The sequence below is a fragment of the Hemitrygon akajei genome, chromosome 16 (assembly GCF_048418815.1).
Source record: "Hemitrygon akajei chromosome 16, sHemAka1.3, whole genome shotgun sequence".
Taxonomy (NCBI): domain Eukaryota; kingdom Metazoa; phylum Chordata; class Chondrichthyes; order Myliobatiformes; family Dasyatidae; genus Hemitrygon; species Hemitrygon akajei.
The window spans coordinates 88,626,003-88,642,467 of NC_133139.1; the positions used below are offsets into that span (position 1 = coordinate 88,626,003).

At 44.4% G+C, this 16,465-nt stretch overlaps 1 protein-coding gene across 1 annotated transcript in view; it reads right to left on the reverse strand.

Annotated features, from left to right (window-relative positions):
* Nucleotides 1–16,465, reverse strand: part of LOC140739676 (ras-specific guanine nucleotide-releasing factor RalGPS2-like) — a 127,962-nt gene that overhangs the window by 12,467 nt on the left and 99,030 nt on the right. The window contains exons 10-17 of the mRNA XM_073068048.1: nt 13,870–14,007; nt 12,836–12,926; nt 12,570–12,634; nt 11,779–11,884; nt 10,687–10,832; nt 5,595–5,652; nt 4,195–4,263; nt 2,362–2,449 (exon numbers count right to left, since the gene is read on the reverse strand). Coding sequence (XP_072924149.1) covers nt 2,362–2,449; nt 4,195–4,263; nt 5,595–5,652; nt 10,687–10,832; nt 11,779–11,884; nt 12,570–12,634; nt 12,836–12,926; nt 13,870–14,007 — 761 coding nt within the window. The remainder of the gene's footprint in view (nt 1–2,361; nt 2,450–4,194; nt 4,264–5,594; nt 5,653–10,686; nt 10,833–11,778; nt 11,885–12,569; nt 12,635–12,835; nt 12,927–13,869; nt 14,008–16,465) is intronic.

A 16,465-nucleotide genomic window follows, 5' to 3' on the forward strand; every position in this document is an offset into this window, starting at 1 on the left:
GCGGTGCCCCAGAGGCAAGGCTTTGTCCAAAAGGTTCTATGCTATTAAATGTCATTGACTTTGTTTACAATCATATCACAGATGGTTTGAAGGAAACAGAAAGAGGCAGAACCTATGGACAGGGGTTCAGAGGATGGGACGTGGGTATTAATTGTCAACTTCCCTAAACCCTTAGAGTTGGGGGCTGTAAATGCTCTCAGGTCACTCACCAGCCTTTTGAGTGAGTGGGCACACTTCATCCATGACTGAACACAACAAGAATATACAAAAATAGAACAGGGATATGTTATCTGCTCTCTCAAGCCCGCTCTGCCATTCATGGCTGCTCTTCTTCCACAGGTGTTGATTCTGACACCGTTCCAGTTCTGTGTCTGCAGTTCCTGCACCCGTACATTTACCTTGCAGCAGAGATCAAGAGCAGTGGGATGGGTGGTCACTGACTCTCCCTGCATAAAGACTTCCCTATGTGCACTAACCCACTTCTGTCCCAGAAGAAACTGTTTTTCTTTATAAGATACATTTCCCTACGGTATCTTTAAATTCTGCATTCTATTATCAGAATCCTTTTGTACTTAATCTTGATGTATTTAGGCATGGAATGATCTGTTTGGATGGCATGCAAACTAAAATGTTTCACTGTATCTTGGTACTTGCGACAATAATGAGCTAATTGCTGATTCCCTCTCCACTATATCTTTGACAGGCATACTGTTGGTGATTTGGTGGAATCATTGCTCGACCCAATATTACATGACACTCTTGGAAAAAGAGACCCGCTCAACCCAATGTTGCATGACATTTTTAATATGCTCGAGATCAAAGTAAACAGCAGGACAAATCTATAGTTACAACGCATCTACAATGCTTCCTTTGAATTACATATAGTTTTCAAACAACTTCTTTGCACCCAGACTCCAGACACCCAAAATCAATGTTAATCCCCTCTGACACTAGGCTGCATTCATGCATATGCAGGCAACTGCGGTCTAAGTGGAGAGTTGCTTTGTTTGTGATTGACCCCCATCCCGCAGCTCCAGGAAACCCATTGCCCTGAGCTGCGTTTTAAATTCCATTTGCAATCCACATTCAAATCTAAAGAAGGGCTGCTGCTGAACTTAATATTTGTTATATACCCTAACTCCAGAATACACCCTAACAACCACCAGTTCAGAGTTTATCTTCTGATGAGACTGCTAAAAGCACATCCATTGCTGCACAAGGGATATAGTTAATAGCATGACCCAATTAACAGCCTAACACATACTCAGAAAGAAAAGAGAGCCTAGTCCAGAACCTTGAACACAATTGAAGCTGAGACTCCAGGACAGCACTGTACTCCATCAACATCACAATTAAATCTCAGTGAAAATCAACCCATGACAATTTCCCATGGCTGTTCCGGCACCCTGGCTAACTTAGCCGTTGTTACACTGCTGTTTTGTTTTAATTTCCTCTGTACAAATTACTGTTGGCTTTCCTACATTATTACAGGAATAATGATATAGAAAATTTTCACTGACTGAAGATTACTTTAGGACATCATAAAATGTTTACGGAAATGCAATTTTTTTCCTTCTCATCCTTATCACAAGGTTAGCAGGTAATGAGGTACAATGCCTCAAATGCTGGCTGTTCAGCTCAGACCAAAGCCCACTATGGAAAATATTCCACCCACAGCACAAAGTAACTTTAAAGAAGGTATATTTGCAGAATTATGTTCTTTAAACCTAAACCTAAAATTGAAAAGGTCAAAATATCTTCAACCCAAAACATTAACTCTTCCCAGATACCACCTGACCTGCTGCATGCTTCCAACATTTTGCTAGTATTTTAGATTCAAATTAAATGGTTCAGTTTAATATCAGAGAATGTATAAAGTATACAATCTAAAATTCTTACTCTTCACAGGCATCCATGAAACAAGACACCCCAAAGAATGAATGATAGACACATGATTGAATGAGAAATTTTCAGTATCTACAGCTTTTTTAAAAAAGTGATTTTCATTTGTATAGGGAGGGGTCAGTTGCACCCACTCTTACTCTCTGGTCTAAAACACTCAGCAGGTTGGGCAGCATCTGTGGGAAGAGAAATACTAGACCATTTCATGTCCAGGATCAATCAACAGAACCAAGTGAGAAAAACAATTTAGTTATTTAGTATCAGAGAAGTGAGGAAGGGATGAGTAGAACAAAGGAAATGTATCCCCAAGGGGAAGCCCATTTGTGCAAGCACATTATGTCTTTGTGTCTATAACGTGGTTAATAGTATCAAGTCATTCAGTACCCATCTCCCTCTGATAACTGGCCAACAGAAATAAAAGACTGCCAATGGGAGGCAGTGCGAGGACCAATTCCCTACCAGTGGTTTCTTGCCATTCTTCAGGATGGTTTTCCTCCGCAGAAGACTTTCAATGGTTGCACATCCTTGACCATCAGGCAATATGGGTCTAAGAGGAGCAGAGCAGAGCTAGAAACATTACTCTCGACTCAATGACATAACCTCTGATGGCAGATGAGTGGAATATGGGAAGTCAGCTACAGAGTATTGGATAACAATGCAATGCCCGCAAACCGACATTGGCTCTTGTCTGAGTAATGTCTTGATATTAACAGAATTTCCACATTGTCACAATTACTTATTTTTATTTTCATAACACAGGACAATGCTCATCCCATTGAGTCTAGCTGGCACACAGAATGGTACAATCTCATTCCTTGTAACCTATTCTCCCAGCAATCCCATCTACTTGCCCTAGATTCCTATGTATAGACTAAGGATAATCTACAAAGGACAATTCACCTTCCAGTCCACATATCTCTGGGACATGGGATGAAACTGGAGCACCCAGGGGAAACCTACGCAGTCAAAGAGAGGAACTGAAAGTTCCACACAGGTAACACTGGTCAAGATTGAACAGGACCATCAGCACTGTGAGATAGCAACTTTACTAAATGTGCCTTGGTGACACACTCAAAACATTAGCTGCCAGCAGTGTTTAGAAATCCTCAGCTTCTCAGAGTACCCATCATGCCAACAGAAACTGATGGCAACATGGATACAAAACCTACTGAGTGTGGACAAGTGGAACTTGTATTCCAAGAAGTTGGGAATCACTACTCTAGGATTTTGACCTTTCCCATCACTAAATACTCCTCTAGTAACTCTGCATTCTGTAATTCTATGCTCTTGCTCAAATTTAATCACTCTACCATTGGCTTCAATCCAGAAGTAGATGGAAATGTGTGGAGATTTGGCAACAGGGAAAATTAATGAGGCTATGGGGTTGTTCTGTGTGCTATTTTGAAGAAATCCTTGCCAGCTTTGACCCACACCCAGCACTTGACCTGTGTTCTTGTAGGTTATGACACAAATATTCCTGCAAATTTGGGTGGCAGTGTGGAGATACGTCTCTGCCAAAGGAGCTGCAAGGCTATCCTTCTCTCCGCTGGCCTGCAGGTCTCCCTTGGGCAAGATGTAGCACCAACGTAATCCTCTGATCAGGGTCACATGAAGACATGGGAGCAAGTAGTAGATGGTCATATGAGCAGATGGGACACATCACAGGTCCAGGTTATGTGATCAGAGACGCCAGGCAGACAATCTCTGAAGAGTATTAATTAATAATGGCTAGGATCACCCATCTTGTAAAGACACTACCCAGAAGGCAATGGCAAACCACTTCTGTCAAAAAAATTGCCAAGAACAATCATGGTCATGAGACCATGAACGAAACGTCATGCGACACAGCACATATCAAACAAAGAGCAAATATAGAATTCAGCTTTGGTATTCATGTATTTTATTGAGAAACAGCGAGGATCAGGCTCTAGCCCAATCATGTGACAACTTACAATGACCAATTAACCTACTAACCAGTATGTTTGTGGACTGTGGGAGGAAACCAGAGCATCCGGAGGAAACCCACACAGTCATACAAACTCCTTACAGGTGGGTACTTGGTACCATCTGAGCTGAATGTCAATGGCTATATAAACCACGAGTGCCAAAGAAACCTCATTCCCCTTTCACTGAAATTTTCCTTTCCAGACTTTGGAACACAAAAGCAAAACATCTGCATTCTAACCAGATACCTGAAGAGTCTAAATACAGGCTCTCCTCTATCATTACCACGGACTAAAATCAAAGACGTTGACCATCAGTGTAACAGTCCTCTCAGTGAGGATTACATACCCGGCTACATCCCTGCTGCAGCTCTGCGTCTTCCGTGCCTCGGTACCCAGGGAATGATACAGTCGAGTCCTGTGCCAGAAACAAATCCCTGTGAACATACACTCAAGGGGTGTGGTGGTCGGCAAGAGAGACAAACGACTATACATCTCTTGGCCTGCTCCACCACCAAGAACACAATCAATCTGTATTTTATCTACCACATTGGCACTGCATCTCCTAAAGCTTCTGGTGATCACACACCTTGGATTTTAAAATATCAAGTTCAAGTTTATTGTCATTCATGCAAATACATGTACACTGCCTCTGGACCATGATGCACAACACAGTACATATAATTCACACATCACAAAGTAATATTATCACAAATGAAATGGCAAATAATAAAACGCATTTCAGAAAATTGAGACTTGCAATAAGGCACATTTACCACAAGTTTAAAAAGTAAACAGCAAGACCCTTACTGGGGTTCAGAAGTGTTGAGAGCTGGGTGGTAGCAGGGAGTTTAGTCTTATGGCCTGGGGGGGGGGGTGGGGGGGCTAGGGAAAAGAAGAATCCAGCTATTTATTTATTTATTGAGATACAGTATGGGATAGGCCCTTCAAGCCACGCCACCCAGGGATCCCACGATTTAACCCTAGCCTAATCATTGGACAATTTATAATGGCCAATTAACCTACTAACTGGTACATCTTTGGACTGTGTGAAGAAACCGGACCACCCAGGGGAAACCTGTGTGGTCATGGGGAAAACATACAAACTCCTTACAGGCAGCGGCAGGTATTGGACTGTAAAGTGCTGTGCTGACCACTTTCAGAGCCGACACAGGTTCAATTCCCACCACTGCCTGGAAGGAGTTTGCACGTTTTCCCTGTGACTGTGTGGGTTTCCTCTAGTTACTCTGGTTCGGAATTTTAGTGCATAAGAAATGACTGGCCTTTCTGCCTTCTGTGCACAAGGTCAAGTCATCACCAGCCTATATTATCAGTTATACACTTCTTCCACCCTTCATGTGAAATGTTTCCCAACTTCTTTTCTGAAAGGATTTACTGCAGTTTTTATAATTATATTCCATCCCACCTGCAGCGATGTGCTTTTTGTCTGCCTAGGAACAAAGTAAAAGACAAAGACCTCAAACCACTTAAATTCCACGGGCCATGAGCCTACTTCATGGAACCTCTTCATAATGCGTGGTCAAAATATTGATCCTGATCCAACTGGGACACTGAATCAGGAGCAACCTTGAGCTCATCACAAGGCTTCACGCTTAAAACCGGAACAACATTGTTGGTCGGCACAACACTGTGGGCCGAAGGGCCTGTACTGTGCTGTATTGTTCTATGTTAACTTCCTGCCCACACAATGTGACAAATCCAACCTCATCCAATTGTGCAGTCTCTCACCTTTCAAAAGTTGGCCGTGTGCTCTGCTCATCATTATCACTGCTTTCTTCTTGGGTAGCTGTAAGAAATGAGAGTTTCTCACAAAATAAAAGTTCTGAAGTAGGAGTTCGACCCAAAACGCTGACTATTCCCCCCCCCCCCCCCACCCCAACTATAGATGCTACTTCACCCTCTGAATTCCTCCTGAAGATTATCTGTTATTCCAGATGCTGGCATCTGCAGTCTCCTGACTCCATGTCCTTTTGCATTTCTCCCCAAGGCATTCCCCAGTTCTGCAGGCAACTGGGGGAAAAGTGTGCTAGAGATCTGGGAGTAAGAGGACCGTGCCCAAGAATGGCAGAGTGGTGGCGCTAGAAGTGCCAATGCCTCTACACCAATGATCTGGGTCCAATCCCCTGTGAAATTTCCACATGCAAGGTGGGATGGACATCAGAGACGAGGAGGGATTTCTTTAGCCAAAGGGTGATAAATCTGTGGGATCTATTGCCACGGATGACTGTGGAGGCCAAGTCATTGGGTTATTTAAAGCACAGGTTGCTAGGTTCTTGATTATTCAGGGAGTCAAAGGATACAGGGAGAAGGCAGGAGAATGGGGTCACGGGGGACAATAAATCATCCATGGAAGAATGGAAGAACAGACTAAATGGGCCAAAAGACCTACCGTAGATTCCGGATTATAAGCCGCTACTTTTTTCCCACATTTTGAACAGCTTTGAACTCTGCGGCCTATAATCCAGAGCGGCTAATACATGGTTTTTTTTTCATGCCGCCTCGTAAACATTTTGCCTCGTAACAGTAGACCAATAAAATTGATGAGTAGTTCACAGAGGTCCAATGAAATTGTACGATAAATCAAGCGCACTTTCACAATTAAATTATTGTAAATCAGTCATTTGTACTCACCCTCATCAACATGGAAAATACTCGAAGCAAGACCCGAGCGCGTCAGACCCGATTAGACCCGAGCGCATTGCGCAAGCGTCAGACCCGATTAGACCCGATCGCAATGCGCAAGCGTCAGACCCGATTAGACCCGAGCGCATTGCGCAAGCGCGTCAGACCCGATTAGACCCGATCGCATTGCGCAAGCGTGTCAGACCCGATTAGACCCGATCGCATTGTGCAAGCGTCAGACCCGATTAGACCCGATCGCATTGCGCAAGCGTGTCAGACCCGATTAGACCCGATCGCAATGCGCAAGCGTCAGACCCGATTAGACCCGATCGCATTGCGCAAGCGTCAGACCCGATTAGACCCGATCGAAAACGCTGCTTTTAAGTTAAAGTCGATCAATAACTTTTCCTGGTAGGCTGCAATATATATATTTTTACCAGTCGCTAGGAGATATTGGAATGTTGTTCGTGCTGTTCAGTAAAAAAGTATATGCAACGTAATTTGTATTACCGATACGTATGTATATTTAAAAGTAGCGGTGCGGCCTAAAATCCGGTGCGGCCTTTACAATTAAAAAATTGATTTTATTTCTAAAATTAGAGCCTGCGGCTAATAATCAGGTGCGCTCTGTAGTCCGGAATCTACGGTAATTCTGTCCTCATGTCTAATGGACATAGTTCTCTAGTGTCTCAAGGTATGAAATGTGACCCCGAGGCCATTCCATTTGATACTCACTGCTAACACAAGGAACTACACCCAGAAAGGTAGTAAGGGTCTGCCACTGGGTCATAAAACTGCCCCATGGCAATGGACTTCCTGCGAATTGCATGCTTGGTGATGGGGGTGGGGGGAAGCAAGAGGTACAAGGGTGCAAAGAAGCACTCAAGTCCTGTGGGATTGCTGTGGATTGTCATGTTGGAATATGTAACCTGTCTTCACAACTTCACAAGCAGCATTAAACTGAAAATGGTGTTCTTTTGAAATGCTAAAGAGACCATAGTCAATGAAAGATTATCTGTTTTAGCTTTGAAAGGTAAGTGTTAATGTCAGGCCACCAAGATAAACATCCCTGCTCTTTGAAATACTGCTGTGAGATCTTTCTGCATCAGCCTGTGAACATAGACAGGATCTTGATTTGATGTCGCATTCAAGAGATGTCAGCTGATAGGAAATATCTAATATGTCAGTGCTAGATACAAGCTCCAGGGTGAAATTCCTCCAGAGGCTTAAACGCACTCCAATGTTGTACTGAGGGACTGCTGTTGTATTTCAAATGGGATATTAATGAGGTACTAACCCTTGCAAGTGGAACAAATGCCAGACCTGACCCTACACCTCCTCCCCCACTACCACTCAGGGCCCCAAACAGTCCTTCCAGGTGAGGTGACACTTCACCTGAGCGTCTGTTGGGGTCATCTTCTGTCCCATGTGCGCTCAGTGAGACCTGACGTAGATCGGGAGACTGCTTCGCCAAACACCCACCAGAAAAAGTATGGATCTCCCAGTGGCCACCCATTTCGATTCTACTTCCCATTCCCATTCTGACATGTCAGTCCATGGCCTCCTCTGCCTCGTGATGAGGCCACGTGCAGGTTGGAGAAGCAACACCTTGTTCATGCCATCAGATGGAATACATTGATTTATCAAACTTTTGGTAATTACCCCCCCCTCCTCTTCTTCAACATTCCCCATTCCCGTTCCCCCTCTCTTTCCTCATCTCCTTACCTGTCCATCACCTCCCTCTGGTGCTCCCCTCCCTTCCCTTTCTTCCATGGTCTTCTGCTCTCATCTATCAGATTCCCTCTTCTCCAGTCCTTTATCTCGCTCACAAATCAACTCAGCTCTTTACTTCACCCCTCCGCTCTCCTGATTTCACCTATCACCTACTACCTTCCACCTTCTCTTCCTCCACCTTCTTACTCTGACTTTGCATCATTCCCCCCCCCCCCCCCCCCAAGTCCTGATGAAGGGTCTCAGCCCAAAATGTCAATTGTTGACTCGTTTCTACAGCTGCTGCCTGGCTGCTGACATCCCCCAGAATTTTGTGTGTGTTACCTTGATTTCCAGCATCTGCAGATGCTCTCTTGTTTGAGGTCTGACTCCAAGTGGATGCAAAAGATCCCGTGACATTTTACTGAACAATTGTACCAGTCAGAGTTGTATAACATAGAAACAGGTCCTTTAGCCCATTATGTCTATGCCAGCCATCACACCTATCCATAGTTCCACTTGCCTACATATATCCCATATCCCTGCTCGTTCACCTACTTATTAAGGTGCTGGGAAAGCTTCTGGATGTTAAGATGCATCCTCTATGTTAATACTTTTCCTGCCTCCACTACTTCCGCTGGTACTTCATTCCAGATGCCAACTACTGTGTGAAAAATTTACCCTTCTGATCTCCTTTAAACCTCCTCCCTCTCACCTTATGTAATCTAGTTTAAACACCTTTACCATGGGAAACAAACACTGGCTATCTACCGCAATCACGACTGATGACTTGCGTCGTTTTTGCCTCCCATAGGCTGCTGAACTGTTGAAAGGTGCTTCCCTTGGTGTTCAACTGCAAGTCCTTCTGACAAAGATAATCAACTCTGACAGAATGTGAGGTATGAACTTCAGTTTGTGAAGCTTCCAATAAACAGTAACATTTGTGTTAAGTAATCTTATAAAAGTATTCAAAAATGATAAATGTTGTTTGATTTCACTTCAGTTTAACATATTTTTATATGAGAAATGAGGACATATAGGAATATAATTGATCTACAGAGCGACCTTGGACCATAAAGACCATAAGATATAGGAGCAAAATTAGGCTATTTGGACCATCGAGTCTGCTCCACCATTTCATCATGGTTGATGGAGTTTCCCACTCCGCCCCAATCTCCTGCCCTCTCCCTGTGTCCCTTCATGCCCTGACTTATCAAGAGCCTATCAACCTCTGCCTTAAATATACCCAATGACTTGGCCTCCACTGCTGCCTGTGGCAATGAATTCCCAAGATTCACCACCCTCTGGCTAAAGGAATTCCTCATCTCCATTCTAAATGGATGTCCCTCTATTCTAGGGTTCTGTCATCTGGTCTTAGATTCCCCCCACCAAAGGAAACATCCTCTCCACATCCACTCTATTGAGGCCTTTCGACATTCAATAGGTTTCAAAGAGATTCCCCCCCCCCCCCCCGTTCACCTGAATTATGGTGAGTACAGACCCAGAGCCATCCAATGCTCCTCTTATGTCAAGCTTTTTTATCATGAAATTATTTTCATGAACCTCCTTTGAGCCCTCTCCAGTGGCAGCACATCCCTTCTTGGATAAGGGACCCAAAACTGCTCACACTACTCCAAGTGAGGCTTTATAATGTCTGAACATTACATCCTTGCTTTTATATATTAGTCAAAAGTGTGCAATTTCTACCATTAATATTCAATATTTATCACTGATAAGAAAGCAATTTTCTACTCATTACCACAAGGAAACTGCTGTGCACAAATTGGATGTTAGCTCTCTTACTGCAGTGACTGACTACACTTCAGGGAGTATTTCATTGCTTGAAGCCGCAAAAGGCACGATAGAAATATAAACCTGATCTGTAGCAAAGGTTGGGCTACATTTGGAGTATTGCATACAGTTCTGATTACCCCATTATAGGAGGGATGTTGAGGCTTTGGAGAGGGTGCAGAAGAGGTTTACCAGGATGCTGCCAGGTTTAGAGGGGTTAAGCTATCACAAGAGGCTGGAAAAATGAGTTGTTTTCTCAGGAGCGACGGAGGTTGGGGGGAGATCTGATAGAGGTTTATACGATTATAAGAGGCATAGTTAGAGTAGGCAGGGAGCACTTATTTCCCAGGGTTGAAATGTCTAATACCAGAGGGCATGCATTGAAGAGGAGAGGGGGTGGGTTCAAAGGGGATATGAGGGGCAAGATTCTTTTACTCAAAGGGTGGTGGATGCCTGGTATGTGCTGTCTGGTACGGTGGTAGAGACATACATTTGAGGCTTTTAAGAGATATTTAGATAGGCACATGGATACGAGGAAGGTGGAGGGATATGGACACTGTGTAGGTAGGAGTGATTCATTTTCGGATTTACTTTTAGCTGGTTCACCATAACATTGTGGGCCAAAGGGCCGCTTGCTGTGCTGTACAGTGCTGTGTTCTATGAAATCATTCAAGCAGACAGTGCTCCCAGACAGTACCTGGCCATGACTCGTCTGGAGAGCGGTTTTCAGCCTGCATCACCCACGGCAAACTATCTTCCATCACACTATCATCCAAGAGACTGTGAGGTCGACCGCTGAGGAACGAGGCCCTCTTGGGATCTGTGATGCTTGCTCGCCTACTGCTGTACAAAGTAGGAGGGATACGGTGAGGACACTGAATCTACAGCCACCTACAAAACAGGACTAAAAGAGTCAGTAATGCAAAGATGGGATCACAGCTTGACCTTCACGTTGTGCTCGGTGTCCTCCAGCTCCCTCCACGACTATCATCTGAGGGGCAAAGCAACTGCCAGAAATTAAACAGACTGAATAAGATTAAAGACTGTCCAGTCCGCCAGAATGTATATGACTTTCAAAGAGAACTCCCCCACACCATCCGTGTGGGACAGGGGTACCCCTGACCTCCAGCAAGGTGCCATCTGGAGATGGGAGACCCCATCCACGGACTCCAAGAAAGCGGCAGTGGGATGGAGTGGAAAGCCCTGCCTGCCTTCAAGGAATCAGTGGTGATCGATGGTACCCAAGTTATCTGACTAATTACCAGAGATGTGGACTCGGAGCAGAGTTCAAATCACGGTGGCTGTCCTGGAATTTAAAACTGTCATTAGGAATGATGATCACACAAAACCACCCAGATGCCCAAACATACAACTCTAATGTGCTTCAGATGTGAAAATCTGTTATCCTTACTCATTGGGTCAAAAAATAATTCAATTAAGTTAATGAAGTTAAATAAACTATTCTTGGGAGCAGATGGCATCCTCTCACATCATTCAAAGCTTCTCTCAATGTCATTCTGCATCAGATGGTAGCTCAGCATGGTTGTCTTTCCCCGGAAACTCCCCTTGGCCAGGTTTAAGATGCAGCAGATGGTGCCCATTGTGACAAAGGGTGAGTTCAGCGCTGTGCCGCTGGAGGCTGGTTTTACGCAGACACCTGCAGTCCCGCTTAGCAGCCATTATGGTTGACAGACTCTGAATCTGGTTGAATCTCCGGCATATGTCATGAAATTTGATGCACAGTGACAGATACTTGCCCAACACCTTCAGAGTGAAGCCCATCACTTACTGGTAATCAGCACTCTTCCATTTCCTGTGCCCACGCATCAGGCGCAGACACGTGACTGTGGCATCATCATCAGAGAATTCAACTGCTTCAGTGGAGGACAGTGGACCTGAGACAGAGGGGTAGAGTGAGCTTAGACAGAACTTGTTACTCTGTTCAATAGAAATAACCTCCTCCTGCCAGAACCAATCTTCCCTCCTCACTCATAGGTGACAACAGCTCCTTAGAAAATAAAGGATTTAATGCAGTGCCCATTCTACCATGGTGCAAATCACTCCCCACAATAAAATCATTTTCAGTGGCTGAGTGAATGCCTTCCCTTTCACCCCTCTGACTAAAGCTGTGGATTCAATTTTCCACTCCAGAAATACCAGTACAAAAGTGTAAGCTAATAGTCCAGCACGTCACCAGGAGTATGGCATCTTTCAGGTGCAATGTTTAATCCAGGCCAACCAGAAAGACCTCCAACGTCATACCAAAGTGAAGCAAAAGCTTTCCCTAGTATCTTACTCAACCTTCATCCATGCTCAACGTTACTAGATTATCTGGTGAAAACCGTGTTGCTTATGCGAGCTATAATACAAAGACAGAGAACTTCGTTGGTGGGAAGGTGCTTTAGGACTTTTGAAAGTCATGACAATACACCCTGATAACTGTTCCTCAAAAGCACAAGGCTCAAGGACGGTTTCTTGGTTATAAAACGATTGAACTGTCCGCTAGTATGATAGGACTCTTGACCTCACAGTGGCCTTGACTGCCTGCACTACAGCTTTGCACAAAGTCGGAACCCTCACCTTCAGCTTCTCTTTCAGAGGCTCGACGCGGAGACCATGACACAGGTTCAAGCAATTGAGATAGTCTGTGGAATGACATTAAATCATACGTGAGTCTCGTGGAATAACTCTGGAATCCCGCAAATCTCAACTGGATCAATGTTTTGGAAAGCAGCCAGTGTTTATTTTACAGGAAAAGGCCCAACTTCCTCCTGTCTAATTCAACAGTAGAAGTAAAAACAAAAATAACCTTGGAGAGTCGTACTGGAGACAATGGCAGAACACACCTGTAGTTGTCTTGCTCCAAGAAGGATTGTAGCTCCTCAATGTATTGTTCAGAGTCCAGATACATCTGGACATGAGGTAACGATGGAAGATCTATAAACAATGCAAGTTAGAATATTAACACGAAGGTCAGACATCATACGTGGAGATGGAGGAAAAGAATTAATGTGAAATGTCATCAACCCAGCCAGAGAAGTCCCAGGCCAGATAGTCAGATTGTCAGTGCTGTGACAAGTTCTTTGGATCATTGAATGCCCTTTCCAATGCACACATGGTCTTCTGTTCCTCAAAAGACTCAAAGCACTTTGTGCCTTCTGAATGCTTCTCTAGTTTCAGCTGTTATGGCCTTGGGATTCCCAGAAGCTGATACTGTTACATGGTTTCTCCCCAAAGAGGCTTTGTACTCAGTCCTGAAGGATTCTCTCTGTTCTCCCTGAACTGGCTGGGCTGATGTGACAAAGCTTAGACTGGAGTACTTATTTTGGGTGATTTAGTGTCAGGCATGCAGACAGTGTTGAGCCTTGATGGTGAGGATTCTGGCCTTACGGAAGATACTGATATTGGCTCATTTATCCTACCAATGGATTTGCATAGAACTCTAAAGTTACAAGACTTCAAAATGCAGTATTCCTTGTCCTTTATTATTCAGTCTTGTAGAGGGGCTTCTTCTACTCCTGCCAAAGATGGCTGAGCAGCAGCTAGCGTGGTCGTGGCCTGGAGAAAGACAAAGAGGGATGAAAAGTAGGAAGACAAGTAAGGAAGCAAAAGCTGAAGCAGGAGAGACAGACAGAATTGAACACAAGTGATTCTGCAGATGCTGGAAATCCAGAGCACCACAAAATTGCTGCAGGAGCTCAGAAGTTCAGGCAGCATCTATGGTTGACTTTTCAGGCCAAGACCCTTCATGAGGACGGAAAAGGAAAGGAGAGAAGCCAGAGTAAGAAGTTGGGGGAGGGGAAGCAGCTCCGGCTGGAAGATGAGGCCAGGCAAGGGATGTGAACAGAGAACAGCAGGTTCTACTTCGACAAGCTATTACCGTACACACAGGATTGCTGAAAGTCACTGATAACCCGCAAAATGTTGTTGATCTGATCGCTGCGACGCTCGTCTTCTAGGATGCTTGCTGTTGCTGGATACGCTGCATCAATGTAGGTGAGGTCAGACAGGTACGTTCCTGCAAGAGAGAGACAGCAAGAGTGAAGAGCCATCAGAAGGCAGACAGCCAAGTGTAGGAGCACTCCTAATGTAGCAACAGGTTTCTGAAACTGTTTTCAGAGAAACTGCAGCATGGAATTAGTCAATGGGAGCTGTCCCATTGAAGAAAAATCCACATGGATGGGACAGGATCCAACATTTTGATGATTGCGTGCTTGGAATGCACGAAGGAGACAACAAGAGATCAGAGAAACTTCCTGGTCACCACCACTCAATCTGCCAAAAGTGGATCTTCCCAGTGGCCAAGCATTTTAATTCCAATTCTCATTCTTGTTTTGACATGCCAGCCCATGTCACCCACAGCGTGAAGGAGCAACACCTTATATTCTGACTGGGTAACCTCCAACCTGAATATTGATTTCTCCTTCCCCACCTTTCTATTCAGGCATCCTCCCCTTTGTTCTCCCCTTTACTTTCCTCCAGTCACCTTAAAATTGTGCCCTATCAGCAATTTCCACCCTGGGGAAAAGGTCTCTGGCTATCCACTCGATCTATGCCTCATCATTTTGTACACCCCTTTCAAGCTTCCTCTCATCCTCCTTCAGTCCAGAGAGAAAACCGCTAGCTTATTCAACCTTTCTTCACAAATGAGGGTATGCTGGGGAGAGCTGCCGAAAGTTTGAATGATGTGAGCTCCAACAGACTGCACTTGCATTGACAAACTGGAGGGTTTCAGCTTTGAGTGAAGGTGAAAGGATTTGATGGTGAGGTTGACAATCTCATACGTATTGGCAAAGTGAATAAAGAGGATCTGCTTTTAAAATCATGCTACAGCCACCCAACCCCTTAGGAGAGCATCTTACTCAAAAACTCTTCCAGCAGAGTACAGGTATCAATTTTAACCGATGTTTTGATAACAAACTCTGCCATCTTCATCAGGGATGATGCCTGGGCACGTCTAGAGAACAGTTTATTTGTTACTTATGCTGGGAAAACACTAGATCCCTTTTCATCTTACTCAAAAGTTCAAAGTAAAATTTATTATCAAAGTACATATATGTCACCACACACAACCCTGAGATTCAGCTTCCTGGCCATTCTCAGCAAATCTATAGAATAGTAACTGTAACAGGATCAATGAAAGATCAACCAGAGTGCAGGGGACAACAAACTGTGCAAGTGCAAGTATAAATAAATAGCGATAAATAATGAAAACATGAGATAAAGAGTCTTTAAAGTGAAATCGTTGGTTGTAGGAACATCTCAATTGATGAGTGCAGTTGTCTCTCTTTTGTTCAGGAGCCTGATAATTGAAGGGTAGTAACTGTTCTTGAACCTGGTGTTGCGAAGCCTGAAGCTCTTGCACTATCTACCTGATGGCAGCAGCAAGAAGAGAGCGTGGCCTGGGTGGTGGGGATCTCTGATGATGGATGCTGCTTTCCTACGGCAGCTTTTCATGTAGATGTGCTCAGTGGCTGGATAGGCTTTACCCAGGATGTACTGGGCCGAATCCACTACTTTTTGTCAGGTTTTCCATTCAACGGTATTGGCGTTTCCATACCAGGCCATGATGCAACCAGTCAATGGACTCTCATTACACATCTCTAGAAGTCTGTCAAAGTTTTAGTTGTCATGCTGAATCTCTGCAAACTCCTAAGGAAGTAGAGGCACTGCTGTGCTTTCTTCACAATTGCACTTACGTGCAGGGTCCAGGACGGGTCCTCTGAAATAGTAACACCCAGGAATTTAACCCTCTCCACCTTTACTCTGCCAATGAGGACTTGCTCATGGACCTCCGGTTTCCCTCTCCTGAAGTCTACAAGAAGTTCCTTGGTCTTGCTGACATTGAGTGAGAGGTTGTTGTTACGACAACACTCAGCCAATTTTTCAGTCTCCCTCCTGTATGCTGATTCATCACCACCCTTGATTCAGCCCACAACAGCAAAAGTTGAATATGGTATTCTGGCTATAATTCAGAAGTAGATCTCTGTATGACAAGCTCCAAGATATTCAGTAGAATGAAATAATTTGCTGCTTTGCTCAGAAGTTAAGGTCAGGCATGGTACAGCAGGCCACAGGTCCTTGAAGTCAGCCACAGAATCAGAGCATGCAAGCAGATCGTTCTGCCCAGCTTGTGTGTGCCAGAACCCTCCGAGACCAACACACTAATTTGCTTTTTCCTCAGTAGAACAGCTTCCACTGACTAATGCCTTCAGTTTCCAACACAAATCAATAAGGTAAATTCCCAGATCGCCAATCAGAAACAAATTCCTTCAAGCTTGGAACTTTGTGACCACACAGGACATTAATCCCCTCAAAGTGTCCTGTCAGACTAAATGTACAACATGCCAAACACATTGCACTGCTGAGCCCTTGGAATTTATTTTATATAAACACTGTAACATAACTTTCAATTCTCTGGCTCTGACCACCTCATTTTCACCATGGATGTTCAGCCCTTATTCACTTCTATTCCC